Source organism: Ambystoma mexicanum, chromosome 2p, assembly GCF_040938575.1.
Source record: "Ambystoma mexicanum isolate Mex_15411 chromosome 2p, UKY_AmexF1_1, whole genome shotgun sequence".
Classification (NCBI taxonomy): domain Eukaryota; kingdom Metazoa; phylum Chordata; class Amphibia; order Caudata; family Ambystomatidae; genus Ambystoma; species Ambystoma mexicanum.
Genome location: NC_090923.1, coordinates 173676174 through 173692799, shown reverse-complemented (window position 1 = coordinate 173692799; position 16626 = coordinate 173676174). Strand labels below are relative to the sequence as shown.

The window sequence follows — 16626 nt, the reverse complement described above, 5'->3', positions numbered from 1 at the left end:
ATAGAAATCGGGATCGTCCATGTTCGGTCCATACGTGTTTACCAGCACCACCTCCCTTCCCGCTATGCTCCCCCATACTATGACGAAGCGTCCCTGGATATCCACTTTGCTTTTTCCGTATCGAAAGCCAACAGAGGGGTGTATAAGGGTCAGAACCCCCCTCGCCTGTGTGGAGTAATCTTTATAGTATCGATTGTGTCCCCAGTTCTTCAAAAAGGCCGTGTTTACTTTGCGGAGTGCATGAGTCTCTTGCAGCATGACCACCTGCGGGCAATGCCTAGTAATGTAGGCTCCCAGCTTTCTAGACTTAGCTTGATTGTTCAGACCCCTAACGTTCCATGTGAGGAGTTTTAACTTCAGTCCCTTATCTTTTACTCCGGCACGTGCCATAGCTGTGTGTTAATCTCATCATTCTTGTTCCGGTTTTTCCCGGGCGATTGTCATGTGCAGCGTTGTGACCACCACTTTTAACTTGTAACACCCTTCCAACTGGGCTCCCCAGATTCCTCCCCCCTACATGATTCCCATAGATCCCAACAGAATGAATTTTATCACAACTTCTTGAATCCCTCCCCACATCATCTACCCCAACCTGACGATGTTGCCCAATAACACTCGGGATTTCCCCGATGGGCATACCCCTGAAATAAACTTGGAACTTTCCTGAGGGTAGCTGCTGTCGCTATCTGGCCACCTTGTCGGGGGCTCACGGCTCAGACCTACATTAAGTTTGTGTCCAGGCCGTTCTCTGTATTGATTCACGTTTCCCCGTGGCATGATTTAGGCGGTACAAGTCCTTCAGTCTGCCGCATCCAGCCCCTCCACTCCCGGCTGGTTCCCGGCGTTTTTATCGTGTGTCCTGTCCCTGGGAGGTAGAGGGATGGAGGCCTCCACGTATGCCATGGCCTCATTGGGGCTTTCAAAGAAATGGGCCCTGCCTCCATGTTGGATTCTGATCTTCGCATGAAAGATCAGGGCATAAGGTACCCTCCGCATCCGTAGTTGTCTTTTCACCGGCTCATAGGATCTGCGTTGTGCCTGCACCCCAGCAGAGAAGTCGGGGTAAATGTGGATTCTATTGTGTTCGAAGTGCAACGTGCCTTTCTCCCTGGAGAGCCGGAGGATTGCATCTCTGTCTCGATAGTTAAGGATGCGTGCTATGATGGTACGAGGCGGTGCCCCGGGCTTCGGTGTTGGTGCCAGGATGCGGTGGGCCCTTTCAACCAAGAAATGTTCCGAGAGCGATTCAGAACCAAGGATGTCTTTCAAAAGGTGTTCCACCTGCCGCTCCATGTCTCCCTTGCCGAAGGTCTCCGCGACCCCAACAATCCGTATGTTGTTTCTGCGGGATCTGGATTCCAAATCCTCGCATTTGCTCTGGGTTTTCCGCAGTTCAATCTGCAGCTGGGCTATGTCTCGGCCATGCTGGGATATTGTATCTTCACTTGCACTGATTCTATTCTCCGTGTCCGTTATTCGTGAGCTCTCCTTCTCCACTCTGGCCTTCAAGGATCCGATCGTTGCCACTATATCGTCCAGCTTGACGTTTACAGCCATGAACCCGTTCTGGACCAGCGACGCCAAGCGTTCCAGGGGGTCATCTTCCTGCCTGTCCGGGGGCTGATGAGACCCACCAGGCACACCGCATGATTGGGAGTTAGCGAAGGAATCCACAGGGCCAACCTTTTTGCCTCCTGCACCCTTTTTTTCAGTGCGGCCCATATAGGATGATGAAGTGGGTCGAATCCTCCCACGTAATGCGTCGTTGACTAGGACCCAGACAGTATGGGGGTTCTATGTCTCGTGTATCCGCTCTTGGTTCGGATATCTGTCCCCCTCCGCTTGTTCTTCCTGTCACTTGGGGAGTCCAATACACGTGGGTACTCAGCCGGCTGCCTCACCGACGCACCCGGGCTTACGTTGTACACCCCACGGGGAGTTATTGGAACCCAGAATAGTCCCCTTGGGCCTCCACGTTGTGCCTACGGGTCCTGTCGTGTTTGTTGAGCCGCGTGTTATGCCTGTAAGGGATGGGGGGGGCAGGGAGCCACACTCACTTGTGCCGCCGGCCGGCGGTGATTTCTACCGTGCCTTACCAAGGCGCCCTTCTCGGGTCAGGTCTGGTCCCACAGGAGGGCGGCCGGGTCCGGGGCCACGTACAGCAGCGGGGCTCTCCCCGAGCGACGGCTCAGCGAGACCGGGTCGATGTTGGTTTCCGGGAGGCTCCGTGACTCTCCGCTCGCCGCCGCGCCCCTCCCCCACTGCGGCCCGCTCCTCCTGCGGCCTCTAGTGAGTCTGCCACGGAGCCGTCGGGCGGCGTCGCTGTCTCTCCCCTTCCGGTGTTTCTTCCGACCAGGATTTCTCGGCAGCCCAGCTGCGGTTTTGTCCGATTTTTGGAGGGTGTGTGTAAGAGACCCCCCGCCACAGGATTCTACTCCTCCAAAGTATGTAGAACGGTTCAGGAAGGATATTTAGCCGTAGGATTTTCTGGCCGAGCCAGAGCTCTCCCTTCAGGCGGCCATTTGCTGTGCACGCAAGCCACGCCCCCGTGTTTATTGATGTATTGTTTCATGTATTAATTTCATACATTTAGATCTTACACATTCATCTTTTGCACGTTGTATTATTTGTCGTGATCTCCCAACATGTGTTTCCCCACAGTGTTAACCGTGGTTCTTCAGGAGAGATATTACAAGAAAGCGAAAAATAAACTAATACAGTCTTATGATTGATTTGATACAAAGACTATTCCAATTTATAAGAAAAGATGAGAAAGAGTAGAAAAAGAAAAGAGAATGAGTTGAAGGAGGACTAGTGTCAAATGATTTAACAGGTTTCTCTTGTATTGTGTTTACATTAAATTGGATGGGGTAAATTCACTCACCCTTTGCTTTGAATGCTTTTCTTAAAGGTAGTTTAATTATTAATTTCCAGTCTCAATTATTCAATCTTGAATCTTTTTGCCAAAATTATTAAATCTGAAAAAAGCCAGACGGTTTAGTTAGTTCCCAGACCCTCTGTATAGTATTGGCTGAAAGAGAAAACGTTTTTATATGTGAACCCAGGTTAGGATGCGTTTCTCTTTGTTGAGAAAATGGTTGACATATAAATCATGAATGTTTCTCTATACAGGATCACCAGTTTTGAAAAGGCTTTCTGATTAATCCCATGCAATAGTTTTGTCACAAGTCTAAGCGTAGAGCACAGGGCAGAGGCTATCCCTCACTGTATGCAAGTAGATTAAGGGAGATTCTGGTGACAATGCTAGCATATAACAGATTAAAGGTACATACCAAGCTGTTAGTTGAAACAGGTATTCACAGGAACTGCAGGAGCAGGCTGTAAACAAAGAGACAGAGAAAAGGCAAAGACAAGCAAGTACACTGGAAAACTTGGATAGATCAGAAATAAGGGTGTACTGGAATATGATAAGGGGTCTCCAGGGATTAAGGAAAGCCCTTGGGATAGGTACCAACAGATTACTCTTAACAACAGTCATACAGCAACGTCATGATTTAGGCGTGCTGAGGAAACTGTTGTACTCAGTGCAAGGGTAAAACTGAAAGACCATATACTGAGGCAGGTACGACTTCAACGGACTAGGTGAAGGCAACAGAAGTCTTCCCTTATCTGATCTGAGTGGAGACCAACCCAGGGTCACACTGTAAAACTGATTCAAGTAGAGACACCACAGTGGCCCAAGATGTAAATAAGTAGAAAGCAGCGTTGAAAGAACTAACCAGGTACAGGACAGGATAGGATATCATAAGTTAGAACAGGCAGGTTGCAAGGCAAGGAGCCCACAGGAACAGGGCAGAAGGCAGCAGAGTGCGGCAGAGCCGTCAGGCAGGGGAGCCCAGAGGAACAGGGCGGAAGGTAGCGGAGTGTGGCAAGGCTGCCAGGCAGGGAAGCCCAGAGGAGCCGGGCAGAAGGCAGCGGAGTGCGGCAGAGTCGTCAGGCGGGAGCCCCGAGGAGCACGGCAGAAGGCAACAGAGTGCTGCAGCGCCATCAGGTGAGAGCCCACAGGAGCAGGGCAGAAGGTACAGGTGGGAGCCCAGAGGAGCAGGGCAGAAGGCAGTGGAGTGTGGCAGAGCCGCCAGGTGGGAGCTCAGAGGAGCAAGGCGGAAGGCAGCGGAGTGTGGCAGAGCCACACGGTGGGAGCCCAGAGGAGCAGGTGGAAGGCAGCGGAGTGTGGCAGAGCCGCCAGGTGGGAGCCCAGAGGAGCAGGGCGGAAGGCAGCGGAGTGCGGCAGAGCCGTCAGGTGGGAACCCAGAGGAGCAGGGCAGAAGGCAGTGGAGTGTGGCAGAGCCGCCAGGTGGGAGCCCAGAGGAGCAAGGTGGAAGGCAGCTGAGTGTGGCAGAGCCACACGGTGGGAGCCCAGAGGAGCAGGTGGAAGGCAGCGGAGTGTGGCAGAGCCGCCAGGTGGGAGCCCAGAGGGGCAGGGCGGAAGGCAGCGGAGTGCGGCAGAGCCGTCAGGTGGGAGCTCAGAGGAGCAGGGCGGAAGGCAGCAGAGTGTGGCAGAGCCGCCAGGTGGGAGCCCAGAGGAGCAGGGCAGAAGGCTGCAGCAGACTGGAGAGGGAGCTGCAAACATCAACAGCAACAGGAATCAAAAGCACAAACTCCCAGTCAAAGTAATTGACTGACAACTGCTTCTGTTCAAAGTGAGTTTATAAAGGCCCTCCCAGCCAGCAGGCCAGCAGAGTGGAGCTGATTGCAGACTCTGGCAGCTGTGTTCAGTTAAGCCCAGCCCTGGCTTCTGTAGCCTGCAGCAGTGGTTTCTAATCAAGTGCTCTCCAGCTCTCTGCAGCCTAGCCTGCAGTAGCTTGGAACAGCTGAATGCAATCAGGCCCTCTGCAGCTCTTAGTAGCTTGCTGCAAACAAATGTATTTAGTATACCTCCTCCAGACCTCTGCCTTTTGGACAGCATACATGTCCCAGAATGCATCTGCTGGTTTAACCCAAAAGCTGGAATGGAACATGCAATTAGATTAGTCCAAATCTGCAGCAGTAATACAAGGCAATAAAGGCAGAGGCGCATGTAGCAGTGCTGGGTGGCAGGCTAGCAGGATCGTGACAAGTTTGGGCTAGGCAGTCAAGTAGGTAAAAAGTTAAAGGAGATGTTTCTATAGATAAATTACCTTTTTTATTGTTCAGATCTGCAAGGTCCGATTGCCTTGTCGTCACCGCCAGGATCCGCGATAGATTCTGGTTGTGACTGCTTCCGCTTTTATAATCCGCATCCTCCCCGTAATGATGTAATCGCGTAGATGTAGCGCAATGACGTCACACGTTCCGATGCGTGAAGTGGGCATTTTGAAATGGCAAATTCGCTAGTCTGCCAGATATAATTAATGCACCCATTCTACAAAGCATTATATGCGTATGGTTCTTGTATCCTACAAGTTGTTAATGCCATTTGGAAGTTTTTTGGCATATGGGCCACAGATTCATAATAATGGAGGACTATTTTATATAAAATGAGTATAGGTAAACAATAATACACTTACGGTATTCTATGAAAGTTGAACCTGCAATCATGAAGCAAAAATAATAATAGATATAAGGTTGCAGAAAAGAAATGAAAAACTTTATTAAGAAAAAGAAATAGAGAAACCATGATTATGGATAGTGACAGAAATTTGTGGAAAAGAGTGGATATGATGTCAAAAAAATACCATTAAGGCAAAGTATAACATGCATGTCAGTTGAGCATATATCAATTGCATTAATTTATCAAACATAATGGTCTAAAGCCAATAGGCCATATCATGTTCGGTATTTAAACCTTTATGACATGTGTCCAAGGTACAAATCATTTTGCTTCTCTTCTGCGTAGCAAACGTTCTCGATCACCTCCTCTTTCTGGTTGCTCAATTTTCTCTAAACCTAAGAATTTGATGTCTCTAATTTTTGATTGGTGATGTTCTTCAGTGAAGTGGATTGCCAAAAGGTATCTTGCATCTCCATGCTTTATTGCTCTTAGATGTTCCATAAGGTGCCCGGTTACGACTACAAAAGGATCGATATGCAAAAGGGTCGACGCAATAGGACTGAAAAAAAACCCCACAAAAACAGAGGTTGGGGGGAGGGGGGCCCAAAAAAAAAAAAGTAAACAAATAAATTCTTTCGACCCTTTTGTTTTCGGTCCTTTTGATTCGACTCTTTTGTCATTCGATCCTTTTGAGTCGATCCTCACCCATAACCGTTCCATAAGGACAATTTTCATTTCTCTTATTGTCCTACCTATGTATTTTTTGCCACAGATACATATGATTGCATGAATTACATATATACTCTTACAATTGATATATTGTCTTATTTCCTGCGTGTTTCCAGTTGGTGGACCTATGTGTTTAGTTCCATGTAGCATTTGGATTCAACTTGTGCAATTTCCACATTTGTAGGATCCCGTTGGTGCTGACACTTTCAAAAATTCACTGATATTATTTATATTTAGATGCTTGAGGTGGCTGGGGCTCAGTCTTTGTTGGGAAATGTAGCAAAACACATTGGTCATCTCAGTCAGATAGTTTTGCGTTTCCTTTCCAAGGATTTCTGACCTGGGGTTAGCGTCTGAAATTGAACGTGAAGAAGGGAAAGGCGCATACATTCTCCTTCCTGTTACAATTTCATGCGGAGTGAAGTGATGATCCGCAGCAGGTGTTACAGAGGGCAAAGTGTGCAAGGGGGAGGCAAAAAATCCAATTTTGACACACATAGTATTTGTTAGCCTAGCCAAGCGCTCTTTTAGTAGTCTGTTTATCCTCTGCATAATCCCACTCGCCTATGGACGGTAAACTGCAAAGTTTGTTTTTAATTCGTAGGAGACATGTTATCTCCTCAAAGAGATTATTGGCAAAGTGCTGACCATTATCTGATTTTATTTCTTCACATACGTCCCATCTTGGGAATACTGCCCTCATTAAATACTTTGCGGCAGATTTGGCATCATTCTATGCACAAGGTCCCACCTCAACCAACGTAAAAACGGGCAGACTACTACTATTAGGCACCTCTAGGCGGCACATCTCTCTTGCATGTCGACATAGTCAATGTGCAAGTGCCGGAAGGGCCCTTGCAGACGTGGTATCATTCCCCTTAAGGTTTTCAGTTTGTGACCAGACAGAAACTGTTTGCAAACCATACAATTTTCCACATACTCCTTTACTTACTCATGCATGTTTGGAACATACCATCCCTCACTCAGCTCTGCTGCTATGCTCTCTTTGGACGTAAGAGTGGGGGAATGCTGCTGTTCTAAAACTACATGTAACACGATTTCGAGCCTCACAGGCTTCCCTGTGGTATTCTGCCACCAAATTAGATCTGTGAACACCCTCTGTGTTCTTTTTCATCATTCTATTTCCTCTTTTGGCACTTCTCCTTGTAATTCTATGATGTGTACTATGGGGATTATATTGAAATGTTCCTCCCTTTCTTCCTCCCCACTCTTCTTTCTGCTGCGATCAGTGGCACCCTTTCCCCTTACTCTGGGAACCTCAGCACTCCCCATTCCTCTGGTAAACATGCTGCTGATTTTGCCACCCTGTCAGCCATTTCATTCCCCATTGATATCTTGTTTTGTCTTCCTGTATGGGCGGCTCATTTTATGATTGCCACCTCCACTGGAGCTTTTAATGGCTCGATTATGAGCAGAATTGGAAAAGATATTCGCTGCATTGCCCCTCCATCATTTTTAGTGCCCTTAACAATCACCCCCAATTCTGCTGCCTGTGGTGAATAATGCGAGGGTTGTCGCTGCTTGGATGCTATTACATATTTCCCATTTATACATGATACCACTGCCGCACCAGTATGTCTCCTTCCTGTATCTGGGACAACACTTGAGGACCCGTCAATATAGACCAGGGCTGTCCCTGCTATTTCTTCCTCTTTTACCCGTATGTCCCCTTCCATCTTGTCTGTGTGCCGCACAGTCATGTATGTAATCCCCTTCCTCTATTGGTTTTTCCTAGGTAGACTGCTGGGTTTACACTTCAACACCTTACCACCTCTATTGCTGGGTTTGTCAGTATGACCTCATATCTCTCAAGAACAGAGAATGAGTGTTCCATGTACAATGCTACTGGACAACCATTGTCATGGTTGATGCCTGCCCAATTGCGAACACTGTAGCTGCAAACGATTGTTCACAAGGGAAGTGTCCTTGCATTACTGGGTCTAAGCTTCCACTGTAGTAAACTAGTGGTTTATGTCCGTGCTTCTTCTTTTGTGTGAGGACAACCATCATCACTGAGCCATCTGAATGTAAGAACAAATAGAATTTCTTGCTGTAGTTTGGTGTTGCTAACACTGGTGCTTACGCTAGTGCCTCTTTTAATTAGGTGAAACTCTCATTCATGTCAGATGTCCATTTTATGTCCCTCTTCTCTTTCTGTGCTTCCTTTAGGCCCTACACTAGGGGCTTAGTGATGGTGGCATACTCAAATACCCAAGCTCTGCAGTAATTGTATAAACCTAGGAACCTCTGCATTTCTTTCACTCTTTGTGAGCGAGTGGATTAATGAATGGCCTGTATTTTTTCAGGCATTATTCTTCTACCTTAAATAGCAATGATTTGTCCCAAGTACACTACCTCTTCGAGACAATACCATAATTTTTCCTTATCCACTTTATACCCTTTTTCTGCGAGTAGTGACAAAATGTGTATTGAGTCTGTTCTATACTGTTCTTCTGTTTCAATGTATATTAGAAGGTTATCTACATATTGAATCACTGTGATTGATGTTTGCACGCTGCATAGATCCATTTGTATTATTCTATTGAAGATGCTGGATGATTCACAATACCCCTGAGGTAAACGACTACATTAAAATCTAATTCCGCGATATGTGAAGACGGTTAGGTATCTTGAATCTGGGTGCATCTGGGTAAAAGGCGTGTTTTAAGTCAATGATTGCAAAGTATTTTGTCTTCGCTGGTATATTACACAATATTGTGGCAGGGTCTGGCACTACAGGAAATTCTGCTTCTACCACTTCATTTAGGTGACGCAAATCCTGAATGAAATGCCACAACCCTCCTTTTGATTTCTTTATTTGGGTAGATTGCCTTGTTTCAGGTGGAGGTTGATGTTTGAATTATGCATTGCTGCCATAATGCGTGCAGAGTGGAATATATCCCCTCATCTGCTACTCTGGTAAATAGCTATTGTTTTGGCTGGTTTATAGTCATAATATCGAAAAAATAATGTCGAATTACAAAAATGTCGAAAACACATACATATAATAGAAAAAGTCATTATTTCGAAAATAAAATGTCGAAAAAAAAATCGAAAAACCAATGTTAAAATAACTATGTAAAATGTCACACATACTAACGTTTTTTATTGGGGGGGGTCCCCCCCCCACAAACCCCCCTTCCCAAAACCCTACCCCAACCCTCCACTCCTCCCCATCCCCCCCAACACCCCCCATGGATATACCTTTAATTTTTTTAAAAAAGTATTTAATAAAACATTAATTAAATAATTATTAAAAAAACCCATCCCAAACCCCTACCCCAACCCCCCCTCCTCCCCATCCCCCCCACCCACCATGGATATACCTTTAACCATTTAAAAAAATTATGTTTTATAAACTATAATTAATTAATTATTTATTTAAACATTAATTCGAAAAAAATCGAAAAAAATTCGACATTTTTGTAATTCGACATTTTTATTTTTGAATAAATGTTTTCGACATTTTGACTTTCGACATTATTGTATTCGACATTATGACTGGACACCGTTTTGGCTGGAGTAGCAGGGCCCTTGTTTTATTTATTTTTTTCTGCCCCAATCCTTTTCATTACCCCTACATCATGAGGTCCATTTGTCCATAACATATCTGGCACCTCTTTGAGATCTCCCTCTGTGTGTTTGTTTTTCTTCTTCCCTAACCGGTTCTTTTCAACTACCGGAACTGGGCATGGGCATGATATCTGTATCTGGAACACCTCCTTGCAACAGTTGTTCGTCAGACACTCCTGTAATTGTCAACATGAGGTCAATGCACAGCACTGTTCGCCACTCCATGTTGTCGTCATCTGTGCCACACAGAATCACCATGTCCTTGTGTATTACTAAATCTTCCAACCATAACACAATTGTTTTCCCCTTTAAGTCATCTTTCTGGAACTATGATCTGAATAGGAATTCTGAAGCCAGTCGGATCACCTTACCCTGTATTCCCGCGACCCATCCTAGCCGAACTTCGACCCCGTACAGGCAAATACCGTGGCACACTGGCTGTGCTTACAAGGTGCTTTGCGCGTGTGCTGTTAAGAGAAGAGCTGCTACCCGGGCATAGTAAATGCCGGGCGTGGAGCACTCCATCCCTTTCTCTGTGAATGATATAGTTGCATTCAATTTACTGAGCAAATCTCTCCCCAATATGTTGATGGGTGTTTTTGGAGTATAGTAAGGGAGCTACGAGATGTTGCGTCCCTATTGTTAATGGTAAAACTTTTGTTACTGGAATCATGACCACCACCCCAGAAAATCCCTGCGTATCCATGACTTTGTTAGATAGCGGGAATACCCCCTTTTTGATGAAGGATTTGGTTGGTCCTGTATCTATGAAATGAGAACTCTCTGGGTCCTATTTTCACTGTCGCCTTGGGTTCCTCTTCTGGGTTACTGCTTGGACTGGACATGCTCAGACTATCTGTGGCCCCCTATTGCTGTGTGTTGTACGGCAGGAAGGGAAAGGATTCCCTCCAACCACGCTGACTCCTGTGTAGTCGGGCACCATATTTTGCCCTAGCTCCATCATGGTTCCCCCTGCTACTGTGGGTGGCTCGGTCACTGCTGGGATCATTGCCCTGCTGTCAGTTGTTCCTCCTTGGTTCTGCACTTCCCCCTGGGGTGCTTGTACTGCACTGGAGCACTCTGTATCTGCTGCCATGGGAGTCCTTGCTGTTGCACTATTTGGTTTGCCTGCACCTGCGTGTGCTGCAGAAACTGGCAAATGCTTGCTGCGTGTCCCATGTTCTGACATATGTAGTACGGTCCAAAGACCCTGTACCCTGCTTCTCGATGACCCCCTCTTCCTCACGGTGAAACCCTGTTCCCATAGGGAAGTATCCCCCATGCATGTAATTCCCCTGTGGTAATATTCCCCATTGTGGCCCATACTGTGGCTGCACGTACCCTCATTGTTGCGATACCTTTCCCACAGAGAACCCTTCCTGCAGTGCTGGTGCCACAGCAGCAGCGTCCAACACTAACAGTGCTCCTTCTATAGTGTATTTAGCCAGCTTCTTTTGTACTAATTTGTTTTCTGCCTTCGGAACATTCACTGCTGCCTGTATCTCGCTTCCCGGCTTCCTTTTATATTAGTGTATTATTGTGGCTTGTATTTCTGGCCAGCCTTTAGCTTCTATGCCCACTATCTTGTGTAAGGATGCCTGCACTTATTTTGCCAATCCTTTCACTAATATGTGATAGAACAAGGATATGCATTAGTCCCAGGACCTTTGTGTCTCTTTGGCCCATAAATTCTTAACTCTTTATATTTTCTGCTGGGTCATCTTCCCATTTCATTTTATGAGTCATCACTGTCCCCAGGTCATAGTTGTCTGGATACATGCTTCTTAGAACTTCCCAGAGGTGTGCTCGACAATTGTTAAATGGAGCTCCGTCATGGGCATTGGTGCCCAATTTCACTCCTTTGTAGCCTGCCTGATTCCACATTTTGTCTGCCTATTCTCCTATGATTGCAGCAAACAAACTTTTCATATCCCCTATGGTCAGCGCCATCCCTGCTATCTTTTTCTTTAGTGCCTGTATCCACTTACTGGCCCCGGCCACGAGTGACGGTAAACTACATATTAGGTTAAGTACATAGGTAGGGAGTAGAGCACTAGAATAGGAAGATCACTGCGCTGATCATAGTAGTTGGATCCTGAGACAGTGCCCTTCCGTCTCGGTTAATCAAATAGGGGTTTGTTTGTAAGAACCGCGTACAACTGGGTGCTGGAGATCTAATAATTTAGTTAATTGAATCAAGTTGAGTATATCCAACAAAGAAATGATTTGCATGCTTAGATCCCCAGCGCCCAGGTGTACGCGGTTCTTACAAACAAACCCCTACTTATTAGGTTATCCCGGTCCATTGTTTGCTATGGCACATAATGGGCTCCCCCTCATCCCTTCTGTAATAATGGCATTACCCGAGTTTCTGGTCTTGCCCCTCCTTCTCTGACAACTTGTGTTATCCCCATTTTTGACTTCCCCGTCCTACTGTGTAAGGAGGTGGACCAATCCCTGCTGCAACTGTCTCCGTCCTGCCGTTTCCACTCCTTTCTTCCCCCTTCTTAGTTTGTTGGGTGTCCATTTTTCACTGTCCTCGTCACTCCATTTGTCTCCTATTAACCCTTCATCGGACGCTATGTCTTCCTCCCACTCATCGTCTATTTCCCTATCCTCTTCTCCGTCGTCCTCATTTAATTTGGATTTTATTCTTCCCAATACCCATTCCACCTTGTTCCCCTTGTTCGTCGGATGGCGACTGTTAAAATGAAGCAGGATGTTTTTATCAGTACTCTTCCTGTATAAATTACGGGTATGTGTATGTTCGGCGGGGATGCGGTCCCGATCACATGATCATTGACATTGAAGACAGGCTGGAGAGAGGACAATATTACAGGTGGCAATCTAGACAATGCACCACAGCAGCTATCGTATATCCATGAATTATATGGGGTAAAGTCATCACGCTGGTCGGTGGTGTTTCATCTGTCAGTGCCCCCTAAGTGTGAGGGTGAGTGGAATGCAGGGTAGGTGCGAGTGGTGACGCCTTTCTGTCCCTGGGAATGCGAAGGGGAGAAAGTAGACAAAAGGGAGACCACGCCTCCATGTAGCTGATTTGTGTACCTTTATATCTTTTTGATGAATATTAGGTTTCTTTAATAAATCTACCAATCTTAACCACATCCTTTCCCAGCTGGTGTCTCGTTATTTATAAACTGAGTCGACTTGTAAGAAATGGAAATTTGTTTCCAATTATTGTTGTCAATTTTTCCTTGAAATATCAAAACATTTCCATTTTAATTGTCTTTTTACTCAACATGTTATCAGTTGTTCTCATCTCTGTTAAATCTATGATTCAAATATTCTAGTTGTATTTTTGTGACTAAATATATCACTGCTGAGGACACTATGACGTTTGTTAAAGTCACTCTTGCTAGTGGCACATGAAGATGACATGTGTTAATGTGTTCCCAAAAGATGGTATTTCAGAGCACACTTTTGATTTCTTTTATTCTTTTTTTTTTTTTCTTTTTTCGTTAAGGGATGAACACAATGACATTATAGCTGTGGCTGACTGGGGCCAAAGGCTATCCTTTTACCAGCTCAGTGGCAAACAGGTATGATCGTCATGTTGCTGATGTGTGAGAGACAAATGCATTCCATTCCGTTTCCCGATTGGAATGAAGCACTTTTGAAACAATCATTAAGAAAGCCAATAGCTTTAGTTATTGTTTATACATGGGTTAGTCATTTTCCAGGAATTGCCATAACAGTACTGTTAGCATTGCAACTGCTGAAAAATGGTAGGAGTGCCCTGGTATATGACGGCAGTACCTGGCAAATGCTGATCGTATGCCTATAAAAGATCCTGTACTGTTTGCTTAGCCAATGCTTGCTTTTAACAGACATTCATTGCAAGTAACAGATAGAAGGTCACATGTATTGTTTGTAAATGAAGTGGCTATATTCACACTTGGTTAACATTAACAGATATTTATTACATCAGAAGTTTATTTACAGCTGCAATTAAGCCATTACCTTTCAGAAGACTGCTTAGAAATAATGGCAGCACATAATGCTTATAAGTGTGATAGTATGGCGCACTAGAGCTAGCTCAAAAAGATCCCAGAAGGGTGTTTTGGCTGGGGATCTGTGGGATGGAGTGGCCATAGGGATCAGGATGGCCGTGTGGATCTCTCCTCACACACTACCTTTCTCTTACCTTTAAAACAATGGCATTCGATTTGGTTCCTAAATGGCACTAAAGCACCACTTAATAGCCAAAATTTAAAATGTGCATTTAAGTCGATATTGATCTGACCTCGGCCTATACCAAACATACAACTGCCTCCTCATTCTCTTCCATGTAAAGAAAATATATAAAAACAGTTCCAATGTATGGAGAGTAGTACGCTGCACCAAGAAAGAGATTTCCTATGCATGTTAATAAGCATATATTTTGGAAAATCCTTTTTTAGTTTGTGCTTTTGGCCATCATGTCGTTTATTTGCTTACCCACTTGAATCCTACTTCATGGCTGAGATTTCTTTGAGAATGGAACTTTTTTGGAATTGACATTTTTTAAATGTGAATGCTATAAAAATTATAGTACTACTATATTCAAAACAGTGATTGCTCCATTTCCCCCGTCCATCCAATCTTTTTTAGCTTAAGTCAGGAACATAGCCTATATCATGTCTTTCCATATCCTCGTGCTGCGATTTGTTTCCTTGAACCATTAGCCTCCCAGTAGCTACCCCAATAGGATAACTGATTTGACCTTAACTTTGTCTCAGTTTCCCACTGGTTGGAAAAAAGGCGGTGCCACCATCTTTCAGGCACTCCAGAGCACCTAATCTGCAGTATGTGCTTTTGTTACGTTGCTATTCAAAAGGATCACTTCTTTCATTCTCTGCATTTCTTTTAATCCTCTTGTGCTAGCTTTACGTCATTCATTGAACAGTCCTGAGAACTCGCTCATGACACTTTTGCAATTCCTGGATTGGGATGAGTTGTTCCTGTTCAGAGGCAAATCCTGACGGCCAGGAACTCCATCTAGCTCCTGCTCCATGAAACCCATTTTCTACCTCTGCATTTATATGCAATAAAATACCCAAAGGTTTTGTATAAATCTGGGTGAGATGTTTTGAAGCTGGCCTTTGCTCCTGAGTGACCAGAATGAGATGCAAATAGATATTTATATTCTGCGAAAGCACAATGTTCTAAAACGTGATTGTAGACTCTCCAAAATGGGCACCAACCCACACAACAGGCTATTTGACTGTGTTTGTTCTTAGTAGAGGGGCTCTTACAATTTTTAGCAAAGTTAGTTAGGATAATCCAGACATGGACCTTTTGCTTTCTGTGCATACAGAAAAATAGCACCTGATCTCTACCTCCCTGATGATGCCCAACAAGGCAGAAACGCCTGTCTGGGATTGTTTGTGGGATTCGTGTTTAGAAGGGATTTGGCTAGCATGTCATGGTTGGACTGCTCCGCCTCAAATGGAAATGAATATTTCTCCTCTAAAAGCACAGTGAGCTAAGAAGTGTTCACTCACAGTAAAGAGACTCCCACAATTTAGGTAGATCTTTGTGCAAACCTGCCTAGTACAATTTATAATCTTGCTGTTTAAAAAAGACTAAAGAAAGCGGTTCTTGTTTAGTTCTATTCCTGTGTTTTTATTTTAACCTCTCACTCATGAATAGATTTGTCTCATAGCTATTGCCAACTGTATCACCCCTGTATTTATAGCTTTGTGGTGTGTATGGATATGGGGGCATACTATTTGGGCCCAGAGTCCATTAATTATGATCATAGTCTTAGCTGTGCCTTGCATTCTTCCCGTTCTAGATTGGCAAGGACAGGGTGCTGAATTCGGACCCCTGCTGCGTCAGTTACTTTTCCAAAGGCGAGTACATCATCCTGGGTGGCTCCGACAAGCAAGTGTCCCTCTACACAAAGGATGGTGTGCGCCTTGGCACGATTGGTGAACAGAGCTCCTGGGTGTGGACGTGCAAAGTTAAACCAGACTCCAATTTTGTGGTAAGTGGAGAGGCTGCAAGCGGTGCACACATGTGGTTGACCACATTAATACTATTTCAAATGTGCTCTTGCCACTTTAAGCATGCATGTACATATGAGATTTATAAAGCACAAATCCAGCTGGGAAGCAACATAGCACAAAACATAGGGGAGGCTCCGAGGTGGTTACTGGTAAAGTATTGGGGTGACAGAATTGGCTGTGATGAATAGGGGGAGCACCATAGCAGGGTTCTGCAAATGGAGAGCGAAGTAGGTTGAGTGGATTGATTAATGATTGCTAAATAGTTGATGACATCACATCCCGGGAGGATAGCTCAGCGGCAACGTGTTCGCCTTGGAAGCAAGACGACACGAAGCAATACAGGTTCGATCCCCGGGTCCGCGCTTATAAACCTCTCGGTATTTAAGCGCGTTATAAATACACAACTAAGAAAATAAAACAATTACGCACTAAAAAACTATTCCTGTAACAGCGCCTCGATGTCCGCGGGCTGTGTGTGCGCTTTAAAAATGTAAAAGAAAATAAAAAAAATAAAAAATCAGTGGATTCATGTGTACCTGATCTGTGCACTTCTGCAACCAGATGAGTAGATAGATCTCTTTGGATTCAGTCCCCTGATTCAGTGACCCTGACCTTCCATGCTAGGTAACATTTCTTGAAGTCCAGAAGCTGATTGCTTGAGGAATGCCTTACTAGGATGACCCCAAGGTGCGTTTGTGAGCCAGCTTAACGCAGGCCAGGGTTTCTCTTGCAGATGTTTAATAGAATGTGGCCAAATTCTCTAGCACCAAGTTATGCTCTAGTATCCTGCCAAGGTCATCT

At 45.2% G+C, this 16626-nt stretch overlaps 1 protein-coding gene across 4 annotated transcripts in view; it reads left to right on the top strand.

Annotated features, from left to right (window-relative positions):
- Positions 1–16626, top strand: part of IFT122 (intraflagellar transport 122) — a 1464758-nt gene that overhangs the window by 397458 nt on the left and 1050674 nt on the right. For all 4 annotated transcript variants that reach the window (XM_069643447.1, XM_069643448.1, XM_069643450.1 and 1 more), the window contains exons 8-9: positions 13299–13374; positions 15612–15803. In XM_069643447.1, coding sequence (XP_069499548.1) covers positions 13299–13374; positions 15612–15803 — 268 coding nt within the window. The remainder of the gene's footprint in view (positions 1–13298; positions 13375–15611; positions 15804–16626) is intronic.